The sequence below is a fragment of the Thunnus maccoyii genome, chromosome 1, assembly GCF_910596095.1.
Source record: "Thunnus maccoyii chromosome 1, fThuMac1.1, whole genome shotgun sequence".
NCBI lineage: Eukaryota > Metazoa > Chordata > Actinopteri > Scombriformes > Scombridae > Thunnus > Thunnus maccoyii.
The window spans coordinates 2,935,240-2,956,439 of NC_056533.1; the positions used below are offsets into that span (position 1 = coordinate 2,935,240).

A 21,200-nucleotide genomic window follows, 5' to 3' on the forward strand; every position below is an offset into this window, starting at 1 on the left:
ACCAAGTGTAACCCAAAGGAGTCCAGAGAACAAAACACATGCATGGTGTCAGAAAAGCATTAAAGCTCAGTGGGCTTCATGACTCTCATGAAAAGATATGACAGGAAGATCGCAGTAGTTTAATGTGCACTGACTGAAAGTGAATTCTTTGCTGCTCTCTTGCTGCAGTAGCTAAGCCCAACGTGACAGGCACCTGTGTCAGTGTGAAGGGACAAGAGGGTAGACAGCTGTATGCCTGTCAGAAGAAAGTCAGCTCGCAGTCTTCATTTGTGAATATCATGACTTTTTTATTCTAAAAATCACAACTCTATTCTCTCTTTATTCTCAAAATCTCAGATGTCTTTATTCTCAACAGTGGATCTCACACTTGTAAGTAGTAAAATGAACAGTGTATGTTTAAAATTGGATGTTTTTTATTATTGAAAGGTACTTTGACATGATTTCCTTGAAGAAGATATAAAAAAAAAGATCATTTTATTATTATTTATATTGTATCAGGGTTGTGTACTAATGTGATGGTGTCACCCCTGTCAACAATAAAGCTAGAACGCTGATGATGATGATGATGAATAATGTCCACATTTGAATTTCAACTAATTTGTTCATTTAATTTATTTATCACTGAACAGAGCGATGTGACTGATCAATATTTACTGCACATCTTATCTTTATGCCTGAACATTTATGTGCCTTTAAACAAATGAAAACATATGTATTTTTGAAAAAAATCTGACTTTATGATAATATTGTATTCTCAATATGAACATATTATTCAGGCCTATTAATCAAGAATTAAAAATATGTGTATGGTGAAATTAGACATCTTTGGGAATGGAGTGACTGCTGCATTTGGACACCACATCTGTCCCTCTGCAAGTGATCATGAATCTCAGTGATGGAAGAACACAGTCGTGTGTGTGTGTGTGCAGCCCTGCAGGGATGGGTGATGGATGGATGTCAGCGGTGTCTCAGCCTGACAGGAGGAGCTGGTGCTGTACGGATCTTCTGTATGTTTTCTTCTCTACTTGTTCTTGCTGAGTGTTCGCTGCTTCTCTGCGTGCTCCACTATCTTCTCTTCCACGTAGAGGCCTTTGCGACGGCGGACAGCGTTCATGTATTTGAGGGCCTGGTTGGCGGAGTCGGCTTTCTCTCCAAAGTGCAGGTATTCTTCTTCGGTGGTGGGAACCCAGTATGGATCACTGCCGATCACCTGGGATACAGAAAGGAGAAAGAAGGATAGAAATGTGACAGTGAGCGATGCTAGAAGACAGGTGTTGTTAGCTCCATATTTCCATATTCTCATGTTTTTACCCAAATCTGCTAATCTGTACACAGAAATCAGGTTCTTTTAGGTGATTGAGACAGAGATCTTCATTCTTACTGCTGACAAAAGCTTTTTTATCTAACATTTAGATATGCTCTGATTCTACTGATGAAAGATTAAATAGCCAAATGAATGAGTGCTGAAGTGTTGATGAAGATGTTGTCGGATCCAGTATATCCAGGGCTATCGTGCACAGAGAGACTATGATAAGCTGCTGTATATATTTGCTGTATGACCCCACACAACATTTTTAATTTGTATAAAGGAATAGTCCAACAAAGAGTAAAATGAGAAGATTGATATCAGTTTCATGTCTGTGCATCAAGTAAGGAGCTGGAATATGGACATGATTAGCCTAGCTTAGCAAAAAGACTTAAAGCAAGGGGAAACACTTAGCCTCATTTAAGGTTTTAGAGGGAGTTACATGCTGGTACTATTTCTTGACAAAAAACATGTTATCCATCCGCCCAGTACTTCTGTGCAGCATCTCTGGCTCGAGTGTCAGTGCCAAACACGGTCAGTGAGCACAGTTTTTGGTTTTGGTTTCTGTACAGGCACGATAATACCAAACCTGCCACCCTCACTGCAGCGTCTAGACCTCAGGAAGCTGCATGCAGTCACTGTGCTTGGCTGTTGTTTGTATAGAAATAGTTTGTTTTTTCATTTCTGCTTTTGTCTGTCAGAGTAGATGTCAGGTAGACTTTTTTTCCCCACTTTGGACAGTGCCAGGCTAGCTGTTTCCTTCAGCTTTCAGTCTTTATGCTAAGCTACTGTAGGCTAACCATGTCTTGGCTCCAGCTCTGCATACACAAACATGAGACTGGTATCAATCTTCTCATCTCACTTGGAAAAAAAAGCAACTAACAATTATTTTCACCATCTATCAATCTGTTGATTATTTCTTCAACTGATTCATTCATTGTTCAGACTATGAAATGTCAGAGAGTAGTGAGAAATGCCCTTCACAGTGTTACAGAACCAAGGTTGGACTTTTGTCCAAACAGTCAAAAAACCCAAAGACAATCAGTTTACAAGAATAAAGCAGAGAAAAACTGTTAATCCTGACACTGAAAGAAACAAATGTTGATTGATGACTTCAATAATGAATTGATTGTGAAATTGTTGTTGATTAATTTCTAACTCATCAAATCAAATGATTGACTATTAGTTACAGCACCGTGACTCATTCTGTCACTAAAGCGCATCAACTGAAGAAATGACTGATCTCTCAAACACACACACACACACACACACACACACAGTACAGCTGTGTCTCTTGCTCTTGGAGATGAGGGGAGTGTTGGGGTGTGTGTGTGTGTGTGTGTGTGTGTGTGTGTGTGTGTGTGCATGTGTGTGCATGGGTAAGCCCAGACAAACGCTCTCAGTGCTGCAAACTGATGCATGACACACACACACACACAAAGAACCATTACAGTAGCAATGCAGGCAGCAGGGTCCTGCACCTGGCTCTGGTTACACTGGGACAGATGGCAGGGAGCGAGTAACAACAAGGGGGCGGATTACAAGAGACAACACACACCAACAACACACACACACACACACAGTGCATGTGACCAGCATATGTTGGAGCACAATGGGATCCAGAGGGGGGGGTGTGAGGTGGGACGGGGCGTCCTCTAACAGTCAAGTGCTTGACTGACTGACTTGATTGAATGCTATTGGACGGCTGGCACCATCAAAGAGGTCTGCAGCTGAGTTAGTGTGAGTAGGATGTGACAGAATATGTAACAATCGGCATCAAAACGAGATGACTGGAAAATATAAAATGTGCTGTGACTGTGGAGTTGAAAGAAAATTCTGCTAAATGACAAAGTGGTTGTTATTGCTGTAGTTTTGGCTGATAGACCTGTAGTGTCATAGTTTATTCCTAAGTAGTTTTAGATAATTAGGTTAACTCTAGGTTCATTTACTAACTTTTTTTTTTAGGGCTTTCAACCACTTCTCACAGCCTTCATTAAGTGAATGTTGTTGGCTCAGATGTCAACAACAGGTGATTGTATAGAAGGGAGATGGTGACCTCTGTCTGTGTTCAAAGATGAAGATGGTCCCTGTTGTTAGATGTAAACGGCCTCCTTAATTGTTCTTCAGCTGATTTCTGCTCAGTGGATGACTGCTTCGCTGATGAAGACTGTGAGATGTAGTTTACAGCTCCAAAAAAAAACTAATAATTGGACCTTGAGTTAAGATTATGTTGTCAAATGGACATATAGGTTAAAAGGCCGGTGCCTGACCTCTATCTCATTACATTAAGGACACACTATTTCCTGTACAATATTATTTTAGAAAACAATCAGGACTATATCCATAACGTTTTTCCATTGTTACTGTCCATCTGTTCACTATATCTTTTTATTTACATAATTAAAACGGTTACAGTGGTTATATGAGGGTATATACTATGCACAACAATGCCACTGCTGTAAATACTGTGAGAAAGGCAACCGACCTTTTACATAAAGTGAGACCTCCCTCCTGCTGGCACATCTGATTTTGATTGTCCAGATTTTTTTAAAAACAGTTCCTGCTTTTAAATAATATCACTGTATAAACTTGAAATAAGTGTGAAACTGCTTATAAATGTGTAGAAAAGGCACAGAAGGTCAGTAACTGTTTTTTTCCATAAGATTTGAATAATAAAAATGACCCACTGTACATAATAAAACTGGAAACTGTAGATGCAATATGCAACACACATATTGCTGCATATTATTGCTGATGGCTACACATGCAGCTGAAAAACACTTCTTACAGTCTTACAACAGATGTGAGTATTATTTTATAGGTTTATCAAAGTGACAGAGGTAAAACTCAACTGAAAAGGCTTTTTTTTCAGTTTGAGTGTATGCCTCAAACAACAAGCTATTCAAAAGTAAACATAATTTCCTGAAGCTGGTCTTGACTCCACAATGTGCATCACTACTTTGTTTTTCCCTCTCTTGCACTCTCTCTCTCCATCATGTGCCCTTTAAGCACCTTGGTGTTTGCCCATATAGTAGCAGGCCCAGTACTGTGATCTTAGTAAACGTGCATCTTAGACTGGAGTCATGGTTGTCTTCAGACACCTCTCTGCACAGAGGGGTCTTATGGGTAAATGTAGGTCACACAGGCTCACATTGATTGATCCAGCACCATTCTGGAGACAGGTTAGTGATGTAAAAGAAAAAAACGTGTAAATGTTATATTCAAAATCTGAACAAATATTAAAAAAAAACAAACCTTTGGGAATGTCCTCTGTGCATGTTGGCCGATATGCAGCCTAGAGAAACATCCCAGTCTTTAGAGTCCAGATGATTTTTGAAGCTGATATTTGGGAGTTTTAAAAATATGATGACAATGATGCCTGATATTCATTGTTGTTGTTTTGTTTAATCAAAATATGTAGAGTGTGAGAGATTTAAAAAGAAAAAAAAGTAATTTTATTAATAAAAAAAACTTGCCAGGGCTGATTGGTGAACTAACCATGTAAACCACCTCATACTTATGTTTGACATTTGTGTACTGCCATTTTGCTTTTACTTAAATCATCTGATAATATTAGGAGTGACGGTATATTGATCAGGCACTACTTATTAGTAAGCCTATGAAATCCAACAATGTATAATACAAACAGGCATTTCTACAAACACACACACAGAGTCATTGTATTGTCACATGGAGGCTTTGGCTGATCAATACAAGACTTATTCACACAATTCTCTAGTCTACATCTGAACAAAAGCTCCATTCTGATGGAAATCTAATGTAAACGTCCCCACAGGAGCCACTAACCCTCCAGTTACACAACAATACGACGCTCGAAATCTGCTCTTGCTGCCTGTGCGCTCATTCATATGTTAATCCAATATCCTGGCCATATCAAATCGCTGTCAGGAGGAATGCTGACATCAGCACTAAGCAGCAGGCAAGTCTTGAAGCTGAGAGGGCTGGGGGGGACGGTGGGGGGGTTCAGGAGCAACTCTTTGTGAGGAAGCGTCTGCAGATAAATGAAATCAGACAGACAACTTTTAATGAGGTAAAGACAATGGCGGTAGGACAATGTGCTGGCCCGGGGGAGGTCAGGGAGTGTGTGTGCGTGCTGCAAGGTGCTGTGAAACGGTGGGGGTTAAACTGACGACAAGAAGGCCGTGGTACACACGCAAAGGGCCAACAGGTGCTCTACGGCTCTATGGCAGATCCATGTGGCTTTTTCAGATTGTAGAGTGTGATGTTTGGAGCTGATACTACTTCATCAAACAGCTCATACTGCACTGGAAGCAAGTGAATATATTTAGGCTCACAAGAAACAAATTTAAGACTCGACAACTTGCTAATGTGGCCAATTATGGCAATGCAGAGGCTGTTACTATGTATGATTAGACACACTAGGATTTTTTTGTAAAAATTCCCTTCACACTGAAACACCTGAATGTTAGGAAAATGGAAACATTTCACATTTTACACCTGATTACTCTGCTGAGTTTCAGCTTCTTAAACCTCTGTTAAATGCCATCTTGGTTTTCACCATCATACTGTTTTTAATATAGGTGGATTCACAATTTAGATGTTCTTATATACATTCTTTCCTGTTTGTGTGATGTGTAGGTCATGAATGCTGCATGTTTATCAGGTAATTTCTTCAGGTCATCATCGAACTTTCATCCTTAATGTCATATATTGCATTTTAGGATAAGTCAGGCTACTCAGAAAAAACATCATGTGACATGTCAGTGGTTTGATGGACGTTAAACTGTATGTAATTTGAAATTGTTTGTTTCTTGCCTGAGATATTTTGAGTCTTTTTTTTATAGTCATAAAATATACTGATAGTGTAAATACAAAAAAAAAAAATCACAAATTTGGTCCTATTGTTTTTGTCTAATTTCTATTTATGATCAATATGTTTCCCATCATGCTTTAGGTGAAGTATAATGTTGCCACAGAGTCACTTGCAAGCTTCACCTGAGGCCCATTTATTTATATATTTCTAAATATATATTTGTATGAGGTCTGTACATTCTGGTTTGACTGCTTTAGGATTTCTGTGGGTTAAATGAAACACTGCATCACAGTGGACCGGACGCCTCAACTTAATTACAAAAATTTCCATTTCCCTCTTTGGCAGCCTTCCAGCTGGTGGTGCCCTAAACAACTACCTAGCTTGCCTATGCCTAAAAACGGCCCTGGTCTAACTGTGGAAATACAAGTGTGTGTGTGTGTGTGTGTGTGCCATTTGTGCTGTGTAGAACACATACTTAGCTGGCACTTAGATAATTAGTCTATTCGATCAAATATTCTGGAAAAAGACACCACTTGCTTTGGCAGTAAAAACAACACAAACACACCCAAAATGCTAACACACAAACACTGAGTTTGCGTGACGGTGAGCGGAGGAGCATCTCATACCAAGTGTGAGGTAACAGGGATCATGAGACATGCAGAGAGCAGAGAAGAATGGCAAAGCTTTAAATATTCTGCATCCACAGTTGGGAGGAATCAAACAAGCCCTCTTTCTCACTCACACACACACACACACACAAAGGCTGCACTGAAAGACTCCACAACTGCAGAGTTACATGATGCCCTGTTTAAAGAGTACCTTTGTCATTTAGTTTCAGCTATATCTAGCTTTACCTCTGCTTATGACTACATTACATTATCAAATTTTCAAATCTCCCTGGGGCTTACTATCCATTTTCTAAGAGAATAAGTATATACTACAGCACTTGCTTTCAGAATGTGAAACCTTTGTGATTTTAACAAACTTGTTAGCACTAAAAAACTTCAGCTCCCATGAAGTTTTCCAGCTTAACAGTTCACAAAATATAATCGTAAATGTTCTCCCTCATCCATGATATCTACCAACATTCTCTTCTTATTTCATCTTCTCAGTGTTAGCTGTAATCTCTGCTGTCTATAACACATTGATATCCTGCTATTGTTAGAGCCATGTTTGAACTTGCAGCAGGCACTCGACTTGTCTAGACTTGCCTCTGTCCAGATCAAGACCTTTAACCCACAAAGGTCTGGAGCTTATGGGAAATGGTGTTTGTTAAATTGAAATGGATAAAGTTGAAAATAATCACCCCTATCTAGACATATGGAGTGAACCACACAACATACTGTTGAACAAGGTTATGTTCTAGGGCTTGATATGAGTTTTTATCACTTCTGGAATAAAACACAGCAGTTGTGGTTTCACTTCGGCTCTCTATGACAATTATCCAGGATTTGGCAACACCTGTGGTCACTGGTGGTAACAGCAAGGTAATACTACAGGTCCCAGAGTTCCACTCAACATATATCAGCCACTGGTGACAGCAAACACCCCTTACACTTGCATTGTGGTCATGTTTTGAGGTGCACTGGACAAATAAAGGAAAAATATTATATATCACCAAAACGTTTATGAATTACTGTGTGGAAAAGACTGATAAGAGTGATATAAAACCAATGCTTACAATGTTAAGATAAATGTTAACAATATATTTGTCTATGTTTAAATCCAGTTGTACACGTGAATAGCCGTTTGGCTAATGTCTGTAACAGCAGCATCTTTATCAGGCTAAGTGTTTAACTGGCAGACCCACAACTTCACCCAGTACATTTACACTAATAATTTAATTACAGTCAGAGTTAGCTATTTTCAGCTTTTGGTCCAAAGACTTAATTTTTTCTGTCATGTGAACACCTTAACCAAGTTATCTTACTCACATTAAGAATGTAATTGAAGTAAGCGTAACTCGTTTAACAGAGCTGAATTACTCTTAATCTTTTCATTACGCATGTGTACAGCAGTTGGGTTTCTTTCAGTGCACTGATACTCCAGCCTAAAACTCACAGAGTGAACCAGCTGCAAAGTGATGTAATTAAAAGAAAGAGTCATGGCTTGTAGTGGAGGAAAATAGAGTTTGTCAAAAACTGTCAACAGCAACTCAACATTTTAGGTTCCACAAAGGTAGGATCTAGTAAACAATTGTTCTGCTGGATTGCATTCAATTATACAAGGGTTTTATTTCTTAAACACAGACAGAACTGGATGAATCCTATTTGCAGTATAGAGACTAATTTGTACTGATTGGTAGATACACATTTAAACAAACAAAAATGGCATGTGGAGTTAGGCCTCTTCTGCTCAACAGCTTCATGTTCCCAAAGAGGAACAATTATATGTCAGCCCTCACTATGACTAACGTTAAAGACTACCATCAAAACCTGAAGTCTTGGTATACTGAAGGGCTCAGATATATATTTTAACAGTCACATTAAGACAAATACAAAATTCTACAATCAGAAAGGCTGAGAAAAACATTTCAGTTATTCAGTTTTGGCCATTTATTCATACTATACTGTAATTTGTTATTCTTTTGTTTATTGTTTTATTCCATTTTGAGCTCATTTTCATCTCCATCTTATTTTTTGTTCTTCTTCAGCAAAGAATCCATCAGTTAGAAGAGAGAGAGTTGACTACAAATGCAGCTTTAAAACACCTGCTACAGGAACCAAAAAAAGATGAAAAGTGAAAGAAGGTGCAGAGGGGGATGAGGGGGATTATGCAGTGGATTTTATCAGATCACTACTTGTAGAAAAATTGGAGATCCCTTCTAACACACTACACTTTGTTGCAGCGCACTTCTCGCTCACGGCAAAAAGGTCTGCAAGCAGCCTGGGCGAAAAAAGAGATTATGGTCGGCGATAACCGAATTTACTTCTCCCAGGACTTTTCAAGCAAGATACTGAAGGAAAGAAGCAGGTACGCCTCGATAAGAAAACAGCTGAAGGAAAAGTGATATCACATATAATATATCCAGCCAAACTGAAAGTTTTCAGAGATGGTGGGTCGATGATCTGCGACTCCCCGGAAGATGCAGACGCACACCTTTGGGAGCGGGGAATCATTTCTACCACCGAGCAGAGGCTGTACCATGTCCTGGTGTGCGATGCAGAGGCCCAATCCACCCCATTCCACCCCAAAGCACACGACCAGAGGAATGGCGGAGACAGGGTGACTGTGGCCAGCCTCCTGAAAGACCTTAAGGTATAACTGTAAAAGTTACTGTTGCACCTGAGAATTAGAGTTACCCACCTGAACCCAGTGGACTTTTTTTTTCCCTAAAAGATGGGCTTTCTTTAAATTAAGTAAAGGTAACTGACTAACTATATAAACATTAATGAAACCTGGCACACGCCATGTGGTATCATCCTCTACTCACACCATCGTGGATCAGTATATCGTTCTTTATTTTAAAATGTTTTTTAAAATGTAATCCTGCTAATCATCCCAGGTTTCACTAAATGTATTGGTAATCTGATTACGTCTTTTTTTTCCCTGTAATTTAAACAGAATACAGTTACCTTTCTTTATCCTAATTACATTAGCCATTCAATGTATTTTGTTACTCCTCAAGCCTATATGTATGTATATGTGAATATGTATGGATATATACACTATGATCAGTAACATCTGTACTGGTACTTACTTTATTGTTTATGTATGCGTGGTCCGTGCATGCAGTATAATTCTTCTGCAGTTGTTCACGTTGTATAATGAAAAATTTAATTTCTCAGGGTATTTCCTAAATTCATCGTCCTAAGACATACAATGCAATTCAGTTCACCAAAGTGAACTGTTCCATTAACCACCTTGTACAATGAAAATTGAAAAATGAAGTCAACAGCTGGAAACAGAGACAGCTTCAAAGTAAAAGTTGCGCGCTTTGAAGCATGTTGGCCGCAGCTCAATTTGAGGAGAGCTAAACCAAATAAATAAACAAATAGCCTAAATAATGAACATAATTCATAACTTCTTTTACATACTTTGGGCATGAAACTATGTAAAAGGAAGCAGAGGTGGCGGAACCAGACGTGGGGATTTTCAAAGTAAATGCACCTAGTTTTACTGAGTTGCTCCAAGTTGCTGCAGACATTTAACGTTAAGTACCGGTAAAAGTCTTTACAACTTTACGTGTTTGTGGTCTTGTTGTGTGCATGACTTTATCAAGTTAACTTCTCCAACCAAACACCATTTAAATTGTTTATTTGATTACCAACGCTAGCAATGCTATTCAAGCCCAAAAACTAGATAAAGAGACATCAGTTAAACAAATGAGACAAAAACCTTACACTTGTTCATTTATTTATTGAGGAAAATGATCCAATCTTACATATTTGTGCATGGCAAAAGTTTGTGAACCTCTAGGATTATCAATTTATTTGAAGGGGAAATTAGAGTCGGGTGTGTCAATCAATGGGATGACAATCAAGTGTGAGTCTGGGAGGCCCTGCCTTATTTAAAGAAGAGAAATCTGGGTCTTCACTATCAAAGTCTGAGCTTCACAACACAGGTTTGTGGAAGTGTGTCATGACTTGAACAAAGGAGATTTCTGAGGGCCTTAGAAGAAGAGTTGTTGTTGTTCGCAAAGCTGCAAATTGAAGACATCCAACACCATTGTTACCCTCCCTAGGAGTGGCTGAACAACAAAGATCACACCAAGAGCAGGCATGTAATAATCTGGGAGGCCACACGGGACCCCAGGGTAATGTCTAGGAAACTAAAGGCCTCTCGTGCAGTGACTACAGTCGATGTTCATGAGTCCACCATCAGGAGAACACTGAACATCAATAGTGTGCATGACAGAGTTGCAAAGAAAAAAGCCATTTCTCTCCAAAAAGAAGACTGCTCCCGTCTACAGTTCACTCAAAGACCGTGTGAATAAGCCAGAGGGTGATTGGAAAAATGTTCTGTGGATGGATGAGATCAAAATTGATCTTTTTGGTTTGAATGAGAAGCATTATGTTTGATGATGAGCAAACACTGCATTCCAGCATAAGAAACTTAACCCATCTGTGAAACATGGTGGTGGTAGTATCATGGTTTGGGCTGCTTTGCTGCCTCTGGACCAGGACAGCTTGCAATCATTGAAGGAGCTATGAGTTCTGAGTTGTACCAGCACATTCTATAGGAAAATGTCAAGGTATCCTCTGTGAACTGAAGCTCAACAGAAAGTAGGTCATGCAGTTAGACAACAACCCTAAACACACAAGTCGTTTGACCAAAGAATGGTTAAAGCAGAGGAAAGATAATGTTTTGGAATGGCTGAGTCAAAGTCCTGACCTAAATACTGTAGAAATGCTGTGGAAGGACCTGAAGCAGGCAGTTCATGCAAAGAAGCCCACCAACATCCCTGAGTTGAGACTGTTCTGTGAGGAGGAATGGGCTAAAATTCCTCCAAACTGATGTGCAGGGCTGATAAACAGTTACTGGAAACATTTGAAGTTATTGCTGCAAAACAGGGTCACAACAGTTACTGAAAGCAAGGTTTCACATACTTTACCTCCCACAAATATGTAAGATTGGATAATTTTCCTCAATGAATAAAATTAAAAAGATTTTTTTTCGGTCTCATCTGTTTAATTGGGCACTGTATGTGTCACTGTATGGGCACTGTATGTGTCACTGTGAAATTACTCTTTCTGTCCTATTACAGTTCCCTTATTAAACCTTTGCTGGTGCACAATAGGCTTGGAATTTTAGGGGCAAGGCCATTTGGCCTTCGGTGTCAGAAATTTTTAGGGCACAAAGGCCAATAAGTGAAATAAGAGGATTTGGAAACTACAAATACATAACTTGACTTCCTGATAAGAAAAAAAACATGAATGACATGAAAAACATTAATGGTTCACTTTTTAAATATCAATAAAAAACACAAATATTTGTATATCAGGATATGCTTTTTGTCACCAACTATAGGATTTTGAAGTAACAAAACATTAAAGTAGTGACTGTTAAGTGAGCCACTGTAGTGCTTAGCCCACTAGCTTGTTTACAATTGTTTGTACTGATATCTCATATCTTGTCATTCTTTGATAAGATGTCTGGCATTCTTCCTTACAGAATTAGACCAGGCTGTGTATGTCATCACTGATTAATACAAATTCTAAACTCATTTGTTAATATTTTTTCAATAATTATAAAGATCCACCACCATGTGTGCCTTAGTCCTTTGCACTGAAAAGCAAACTGTGTTTTGCTGTGAAAGCCAGTCTTGGTAGGTATTGTAAAGGAGAGATAGAAGCAGACATATGAAACCCCAGCAAAACTATCCAAGGTGAGCGACACTCCATCCACAGCTGTCTTCCCTGGTGTCTCACGAGCTCTCTACTCTGGTCCTCTGAAAACTGCAATAAAATAAAATGCAATAAAAGTTTAAAATAAATGTCTTGGTAAGATGGTAAATGCAATGTGAATCAGTTTACTTAACTTTTATTACACATATTTCCATGCCCCTTAAAGCCTGAGTGCTGGTACATCTTGCCAGCCTGTGACAGGTGAACAAGGTGAAGGGAGCCAGTGTGGTGGTGAGTAAATCTGGAAAACATTAAGGCAAAATTCCCTGAAAAAAGTCCCAACATATTGTCTATTCCAGTAGAGCCACATATATAATGCTAAGTTGTGCACCGGCAAAGGTTTAATAAGGGATCTAATCTAATCTAAATAGGACTGCTAAAACTGTTCAAGAAAGACTAATTTGACACCGACACATATTTGTTCTGTTACTATTTATCTGTACTTTCAGCCATTGGCTTTGAAATGAAACCATGACTATGAGGTTTCCTCTTGATGATGAACAGTGTAGGAGCTGTAGCTTTAGTTTTTACTTGTAACTGAAGTCCTCCAGTTTTAGTAGACCAAAGATCATTTGACCAATTAAAACAAACTTTAGTCATGATATATAATATTTGGTGTCAAATTGTTTTCAGTCATTGACTGTCTGAACCTGAACTGCAAACTGGACTTTTGCCTTTGGTCAGATTTTTGGCGAATGACACACCTGCTCATCTGTACTGATGACAACGCCAGTCGAGAACATCCCACTGCTGGGTCATAAAAACTCCCTGGCTGCATTTGCTGTATGATTAGGATTATCCTCTTCCTGCATTGTCCTAAAATTGACAGACTACCTAAAAAGGGGTGCTAAAGTTGCTTTACTGTTCACCCAGTATGGATGTGAACACAATAAAACTACTTAAAACAAAGTCAGCACTTTCATTTCAGTCATTGTACTACATTGTACACTAAATGTGTCACTGTCTAAATGATGGACTCTACTCTCTACTTACCAGCCACTAGTTTCTGCCTGGCTGCTTCCAGGTTATCGTGGTGCAGTCATAGGGTCAGTTTATGCATCAGCCTACCAATGTAGGACCCACACCTGTCAAATAGGAACACATTACATTACTTACATTATTAAGAACATTTTTTTAATTTGTAGTCTGCATGCACAAACACATTGCTGCTAATAAAGGTACACATTTGTGAACACAAAGACCACACTAGAGCTTAATAAATCAAAAATGCATGTAAAAACACCCCTAATTCTTACATATATGACCGAAGAGGGTCCAGTTAATTCAGTTCTACCTTAAATGTAAACATTTCACACAGACTTAGATGAGAAAAATGAGGTGCAAAACAGCTGACACTAATAACAAACGAGTAGCGTTAGCATACAACAGCACTTTGTTAGCTACAACAGCTAGCTAATTTACCTACAAACCAATTAGCATTGCTAGCTTTGGTAATCTTCTGAAGCTAACAGTTAGCTAAGCTCTTGGACAGGTAAATGATTTAAATGGTGTTTGGTAGGAGAGGTTAACTCGGTAAAGTCATGCACACAACAAAACCACAAACACACAGAAGTTGGACTTACTTAAATGTCTTCAGCGGCTCAGTGCATCTTGGTAAAACACAATGCCTTTACTTTGAAAACCCTGGGGCTGGTTCCACCGTCTCTGCTTCCTTTTACACAGTGTGTAAAAGAAGTTATGAATTATGAATTATGTCCATAATTTAGGCTATTTGTTTATTTATTTAGTTTGACTCTCCTCAAATTGACTGCTGCAGCCAACACACATCAAAACACGCAACTTTTACGTTTCAACGGGCAGGACTGCGTCAAGTTCTGGCTGCAAGGCAGGTTTGTTCCGTCTGCACAGCTTCATACTCCACTGGGACAACAACTGCAGTCAAGCCAGCTGCCTTTTAATCTCAGTTGCGCTGCTTCTACAGTAATTATGGTAGCCTAAGCTGAAGAGCGCCTTTCGGCTGCTGTAGTTACTGAGTAGTAGCACAGTTGAACTGTCTGATTTTGTTGACTTGCTAAGATTTTGTTGATTTGGTCATTTTTCCGTGATATTTGTGCTTCTACTATGGGTAAGTAGACTACGTAGTTAAGTGGTTTCTTTATTTGTCTCTTTTAATGGTGTTTATTGTTGATATACGACTGGGAGTCTGCATTGGGTGTTTTATTCTAAAAATTGACCAGATGCTCTATGCTATTCCTGTGTCTGGCTTCCTGCCCGGCTTGATCTGCTCTGTGCAGCTTGATGCAGTTTCTGTCAAAAACAGACTAGGCACGTATGTTTAGCGGAGTGAAGCAGAGAGCCGCCTCTGGGACGCTTCTTAAATGTGTCTGGTGGGATCACAAGCATTGACTAAAGTGGCTGCGATCAGCTCCGGCTGCTGTGTCAGAGCCGGAACGACGCAGACACGCCCAGTGGGATCAAGTCGCTACTTTGAAGGCGAGCTGTCTCTGTTTCCTGCTCTCAACTTCCTTTTCATTGTACAAGTTAGATATTGGAACAAGCTGATGCTATGACGCACTGAATTGCATTGGACGTCTTAGGACAATGAAATTAGGAAATACCCCCCAATATATAACGTGAACAACTGCAGATGGATTACACTTCATGCACAGACCATACACTTTGTTTTCTGTATGAGTCAAGGATAACAGAAAATAAAAAGGTGAAAAAAACATTTTTTTTCTTCAAACATAATTTTTATTTATTCTTTGAAATTTTTGTTTTATGTTTTTATAGTGTGATGTGTTTTTATTTCATATGTAAAAAAGTTTCTTGTTGAAAGGTGCTATACAAATGAACTTGCCTGTAACCCTGTACGTTAAGTTCCCCTATTTAGCATTTATAAGCAATTTATAAACAGTTATTTAAATGATTTATAAAGCAATGTAATGTAGGTGTTAGCAGTATAGTGTTTATTGATATATTTGAGAACAACATATTTTAATGTAGTATAAACCATTTATTAAATGTTTGTATAATATTTTAAAAATGCTAAATAGGTGGAAAATTAAGTGTTAGCAAAAGTAATTTGATGTGAACAATATGAAGGCAGACTGTCAGAAAGCAGTTAAATACACAGGTAGACCCTAACTGTTTAAAGCTGTATATCAGAACTCACCATTGATATCAACATTGTAGTGTATGGTAGATTTATCACTTCACCATCACCACTGTCAGAGCTCTATCGGTATGGGTGTCAAATAATACTGCAGAAGCAGAATTTAGAATGAACATTGTGGAACATTTGAGACATTCAAATCACAGTGAGAATATTCTGTCTGACACGTGTCTATACAACAGCAGAACATCATCTCTCTCTCCTCACAGACATTTTGACCCATTACCCCAACTGACACTGTCCATATGGTGTGGAGGACGTTGAGATGTGTGTGTGTGTGTGTGTGTGTGTATGTGTATGTATGTGTGCTGGGGCTGAATCCAGCCAAGCGGCAGGTATAACTGTCTAACGCACATGTTGTCTAGCACAGCTTTGATCCAACTCCCCTGAGGGAACCGTCTCATTAACCAGACGGCCACATTGACCTACAGCCCCACATAATAAGCTCAGTCACACTCCACATTTGTGTGTGCATGCTTGATTTTAAATTGATATTTTCTTTTCCTGTAGTCTACACTCAAAACCCCATTTTGCAAAGTTAAAATAAAAAAGCATCCCTCCTATAGATACAAATGTAGCCCATGCATTCAGTACTTTCATGAAAAGTGAAAAGTCATCAAGTTATAAACGTTTTTACCCAATGTCACGTCCAGTCTGAAATTTACTGGCTTAATCTAACACGCTTATTGTCCATTATAGTTGGTTACCAGCTGTGGTTAGATAAACTGATTCTGTGAACCAAGTTTAGTGCAAACTGGTTGGCAAAAAAAATCCTGAAGAAAAAAAAGCCTATGCCCTCTGTGGCAATGGCAAAATCACACCATGATTTCTTATTAGAAAGTGGGCAAATATATGGAGGAGAACGACACAACACAAAACAGACATCCAGTTCTACAATATTAAACCCCTAAACAGGAAAAAATGCTGACACAGCAAGATAAGTATTGGAGCTGCTCTGAATAAAATATCCTCAGGAAATGGACTGTTATGAGACATGAACCCCATTTCCACCAGGTATTAACATATGGTCTGTATCTGGACATCTTATCTGGATAAGGAAAAACACATGTTAATGCAGGTGTAAATGCACGCATAACACATTGCAATCAAAAAAAAAAAAAGAAAAAGAAAAAAAAGATGACATAGTTGTGTTCAGACGCCATTGTGGCTGCTGCTTGAAGACTTTGCTTGTTTTTGCTTCTTTATCAACCAATTCTTTTGGCAAGAATTACATATGACCACGGTGCAGTTCTGAATGTTTGATTTGACTCAAATTGCCACTTTTTACAGTTTTGTGTTTTGATCAGACATGACCAGCAGTGATCAATCAACAATAGGGGTACATCTTGGCAAAGGCGAAAGAGCCCACCGTCCACCTCTGTTCAGTGCACTACTTGCAAGTGTACAACCTTTGGAGAGCAGGACGGATGATCTTCGAGTGAGGATTGGATTCCAACAGGACATAGGAGACTGTGGCATCTTCTGTCTGACAGATACATAGCTCAACCCCCTGGTGCCGGATCGAGCCACCTGACCATCAAAGTCCTTTTCTGTTCTCTTTGTGGACAGAGTAGAGGAATCCAGCAGGTCCAAGGGTGGTGAAGTCTGTCTCATGATGACAATGTAATCCTAGAGACACTAAAAGAGACTTTCCCACCCCTGCTCACCTGGCTTTGAGCATCTGATGATCTCATAGCACCCCCTCTGCCTTCGTCAGGACTTCACTTTGGTCCGCTCCTGGCAGATGCTAAGGCAGTGGTGTTTTGTAGCAGCACCGACAGGTAACCCATTACTGCCCACATAGTGGCTGGGTAAATTTTACCAAGGTAAACTTTATAAAGTTCTGCCAAATTTCTTCCAAAACATTTTATGTCCCACCAGAGAGGGCAGGACTCTTGTTGGTGGAACATGTTATTCTCAAACATTGGAAGCGGTGTGATAGGACGTGGAAGCAGGGCAAGCACGGAGGAGTGCAAGCTAGGCTAACTGCTAACTCATATAAACCAGCAGTTCCAACAATCATGCTGGCTAATGTTCATTCTTTGGACGGCAAAATAGATTATGTCAGACTTTTGAGAACTTCCCGGTGAAACATAAGGGACTGCTGTGTCTCTGTCTTTACTTCCCTTTTTTCTCAACAAAAGGGAAGCAGAAAAGGTTTGGGAAACTTTTATTCAATTAAATGTCAATAAATCAGATTAATTGTTGTATCTGGAAATATGAAAGAAATGCATTCCAATAATTTTAAAGTCTTTGTAAAGCAATAATTAAATCTGTGTTCTGAGTTTGTCACACCACAGTGTGTTATTAACCACCCAGCCAAATTTGAAGGATTAAAAAAAATCATCCCTCTACATCATAGAGCCACCATTTCAGGCCAACCAAAAAAATCCTCAACACAGAGATGGTGAAAAACAGTTTGACGCTGTAACTTCACAATTCAGTACTACATAGTTCACATGGTTCACAGTTTTTCCACATTTTCAGCAATTATTTTCTAACATGTATAATTTGTTTTGTCATTTTGTTATTTTCTTCTACACAGACTTTAATAGAGTCTAAATTACGGCTGTGCCCAAGTTTACACATCCACATTTTGCACATTATGGCATAAAAAGTTTAGAGGGGAAGTTAAGACAGAAGTCTCCTGCAAAAGAACTGATATTCTCCACTGAACACTGAGCTGGTACTCTGGATGCCTTCTGTGCATCCCGCAGAGAAACAAGCTCAACCGGGGCGCACAATGTCACGGGAGTGCCCCAAGATAAACACTAAACACCGCTTCACTGATGTCTAACAGTAACTTTACGTTACACATCTTATTTTAGTTCATTTAACTTAGTTCACAGAATAGCTGTTTAAGTTAAATATCAGCTGAAATAAAAAGTCTCTCTTTAGGAGTCATACAACATACATACAACCGGTTCCCACAGCTCCACTTCCCATGGAGTCAACCAGTGGAAATATGGACAGCGCCACTTTGCTGTCTTTTTGCTGACCACATTGTGGTCAAGGGGGGTATATAGTAAAATTCTGCCAACAAACACTCTGCTGCCACCTAGCATCTACAGTTAGGCAGTGCAGCCTCCACATTTACCGCCACAGCAGCACTGTGGTAATGTGGCGGTAAAGCAGACAAATGAAATGAGTATCATCTGTATTAAATCCTCCTATTAATTCCTGTCTTTTCTAAAAATCTGAAAATAGCCCTGTGTGTAATTTTAAGTCTCTCTCTTGTTGATATCTAGGACAGTATAAAAACACAATGTTCACATCTACCTGTAGCGTCCTTATTCATTATGTTTAATGTACTGTCCAGACTGGTGTGACCAAACCTCATCCTTGATATAATGTCCTCCTCCTCTCTATTCCTATTGCTTCCTTTCATTTCTGCTGCTTTTCTTTGGATGCTGTAGTAGTATCAGCACTTATTTCCTCTATCTAACTCTTCCTGCTATTTCTGATTTGATTATACTTTTAACCTCAGCCTTGCTATATTTTATAACCATACTTACATTTCTTTTTCTTGTTGCTGCTTTTGCGTATTTATGACAGCACACACCAATATGTGCAGGAATCCACATGAATTTCTATTCCTGCTCTCTTAATTCTGAATTCATGTTTGAGCTATGTGAAGTACTATGTAAATGGTAAATGGTAAATGGAGTGTACTTGTATAGCGCCTTTCTAGTCTTCCGACCACTCAAAGCACTTTTACACTACAAGTCACCTACACCTATTCACACACATTCATACGCTGAATGGGTACAGGAGTATCATACAAGGTCCCAACCTGCCCATCAAAGGGAACTAACCATTCAAACACATTCATACACTGATGGACTGACTGGAGGAGTCAGGAATTGAACTGCCAATCTTCTGATTAGTGGACGACCTGCTCCACCTCCTGAGCCACAGCTGCTCAGGCTATGTCTTGCCTTGTATCTGACCGCATGTATTTAATACTTGTTAGTGCACTATTGGAATCAGAGCCTATCAAAACGATGATTGACTTCCTCTATCCAGCTTAAAATGGTTGTTCTTTCAGGCAACTGCCTGTCTTAGAATGTGTCAGTGATCACACCAAACTGCCAATCAAAGGTCATAGTCAGTATTCAAAGTGACCAATCAAAGTAGCGGAGACATCAGCCACTGTCTATTCCATCCCCGCATCCTAAGGCTCAAAAGTCAGCTTGACGAGCGAGCAAATGCGAGCGCATAGGGAGGGTTGAGCTCGCACTCATTACAGCCCCATGCTTGCGGGACCACATTTGTGCACAAGGAGCAGAAATGCTCCCTCATGAGGATGGTTTACCACTCACAGATACTGTTCTGTGCACTTGTATCACGTGCACGCACCTATTTTTTAGTGTGAGTGTGGGTTTGAGACTAATTAAACACAGTAGGTCAATCATTGAAATGCCCTGTCAGAGGCTAACTGCAGGACGTGCTCGGTGAAGTCAACCGGGATTTGTTCCAGTCCAGCTCTGACAACACCATTAAGTCTGTGGACATGCTTCATAGCAATGCTACGGTGACTGTACGGTCATTTTGCAAACCAGAGACCATGGGTTGATAGATCCCTCCAGGACTTGCTGTCGGAGATGTAGAGGAATAAAACCTTTTAGCACATCCTGTACAGTATGAAACCCCCACATTTCACTGCACATTTTGGGAAATATGAAGATATGACAACTAAATCTTTGAATGTTGAAATCAGTATGCAATTGTTGCTTCGCACTGTGATCTGATCTCAGCCAGGTGTAAATGCTGTGTGCAGTGTGCCCACATTCTTTAAAAAAGAATCCTGCTATCTCATGATGCCCGTCAGAAAGCTACAGATCAGGCTTCCTTTGCATAAGAAAAATAACTAGAACCCATTCAACACCACCTGCAAGACGATGTTACGTGATTGACAAGGGTATGCCCAATGATCATATGGCATTATCTGGTTCCCTACCTGGTGAACCACCCCCCAGAAGGGTTCATAAAGTAGATCTGTAGGGTTCTGAGATGATTAACAGGGTAAGAATGCAGAAGAAAGAAACATATTTGTGCTATAAAAAATTGTTTCTTTTTTCTAATTTTTTTTGTGAATTACTGGACAATATTACCTATTAATACACTGAAAAAAAAACAAGCTGGAAAGGAAGAATCAGTCTTTGATTGAACTGATCACAACCTGTTGACATACAATCTGAGCAAGGGGTCCCAAGGACATATAGTTTTGTTGTAAAGGGTCATGAGTCAAAATGATTGGGAACCACTAGTTTAGATGCAAGTGCAAATAGGGTCCTTAAGTCTCGTAGTCTAGCCTGTTTCTATTTCTATCGGATAGGATCCAGAATGTGTTACTGTCATAAATAATAATTCTGTAATAATACTCACCTCCCAGTGGCTGAAGACCAACTGTGGACTGGCCAATCCACTGGTCCTCTTGCGCATCTCGTCAGCAAATCCAAAGCTCTCAGCAACAGGCAGAACAGCCTTGATAATGAACATGTCTGTCCCTTCCTTCATCTCTTCATGGAGGACGTGACCCTCTCGCTTCCCCAGGACACCATATACTTTGCCTGGGGGTGGGGGTGGAGACACAGGATCAAAACTCTCTCAATA

The 21,200-nt window shown here is 39.5% G+C and overlaps 1 protein-coding gene across 2 annotated transcripts in view; it reads right to left on the reverse strand.

Annotated features, from left to right (window-relative positions):
* Positions 1–391: 391 nt before the first annotated feature.
* The window catches only part of efl1 (elongation factor like GTPase 1), a 125,942-nt gene continuing 105,133 nt past the window's right edge, over positions 392–21,200 (reverse strand). For both annotated transcript variants that reach the window (XM_042411896.1, XM_042411886.1), the window contains exons 22-23: positions 20,973–21,157; positions 392–1,210 (exon numbers count right to left, since the gene is read on the reverse strand). In XM_042411896.1, the coding sequence (XP_042267830.1) occupies positions 1,022–1,210; positions 20,973–21,157 (374 nt within the window). In that variant the 3' untranslated portion in view covers positions 392–1,021. The remainder of the gene's footprint in view (positions 1,211–20,972; positions 21,158–21,200) is intronic.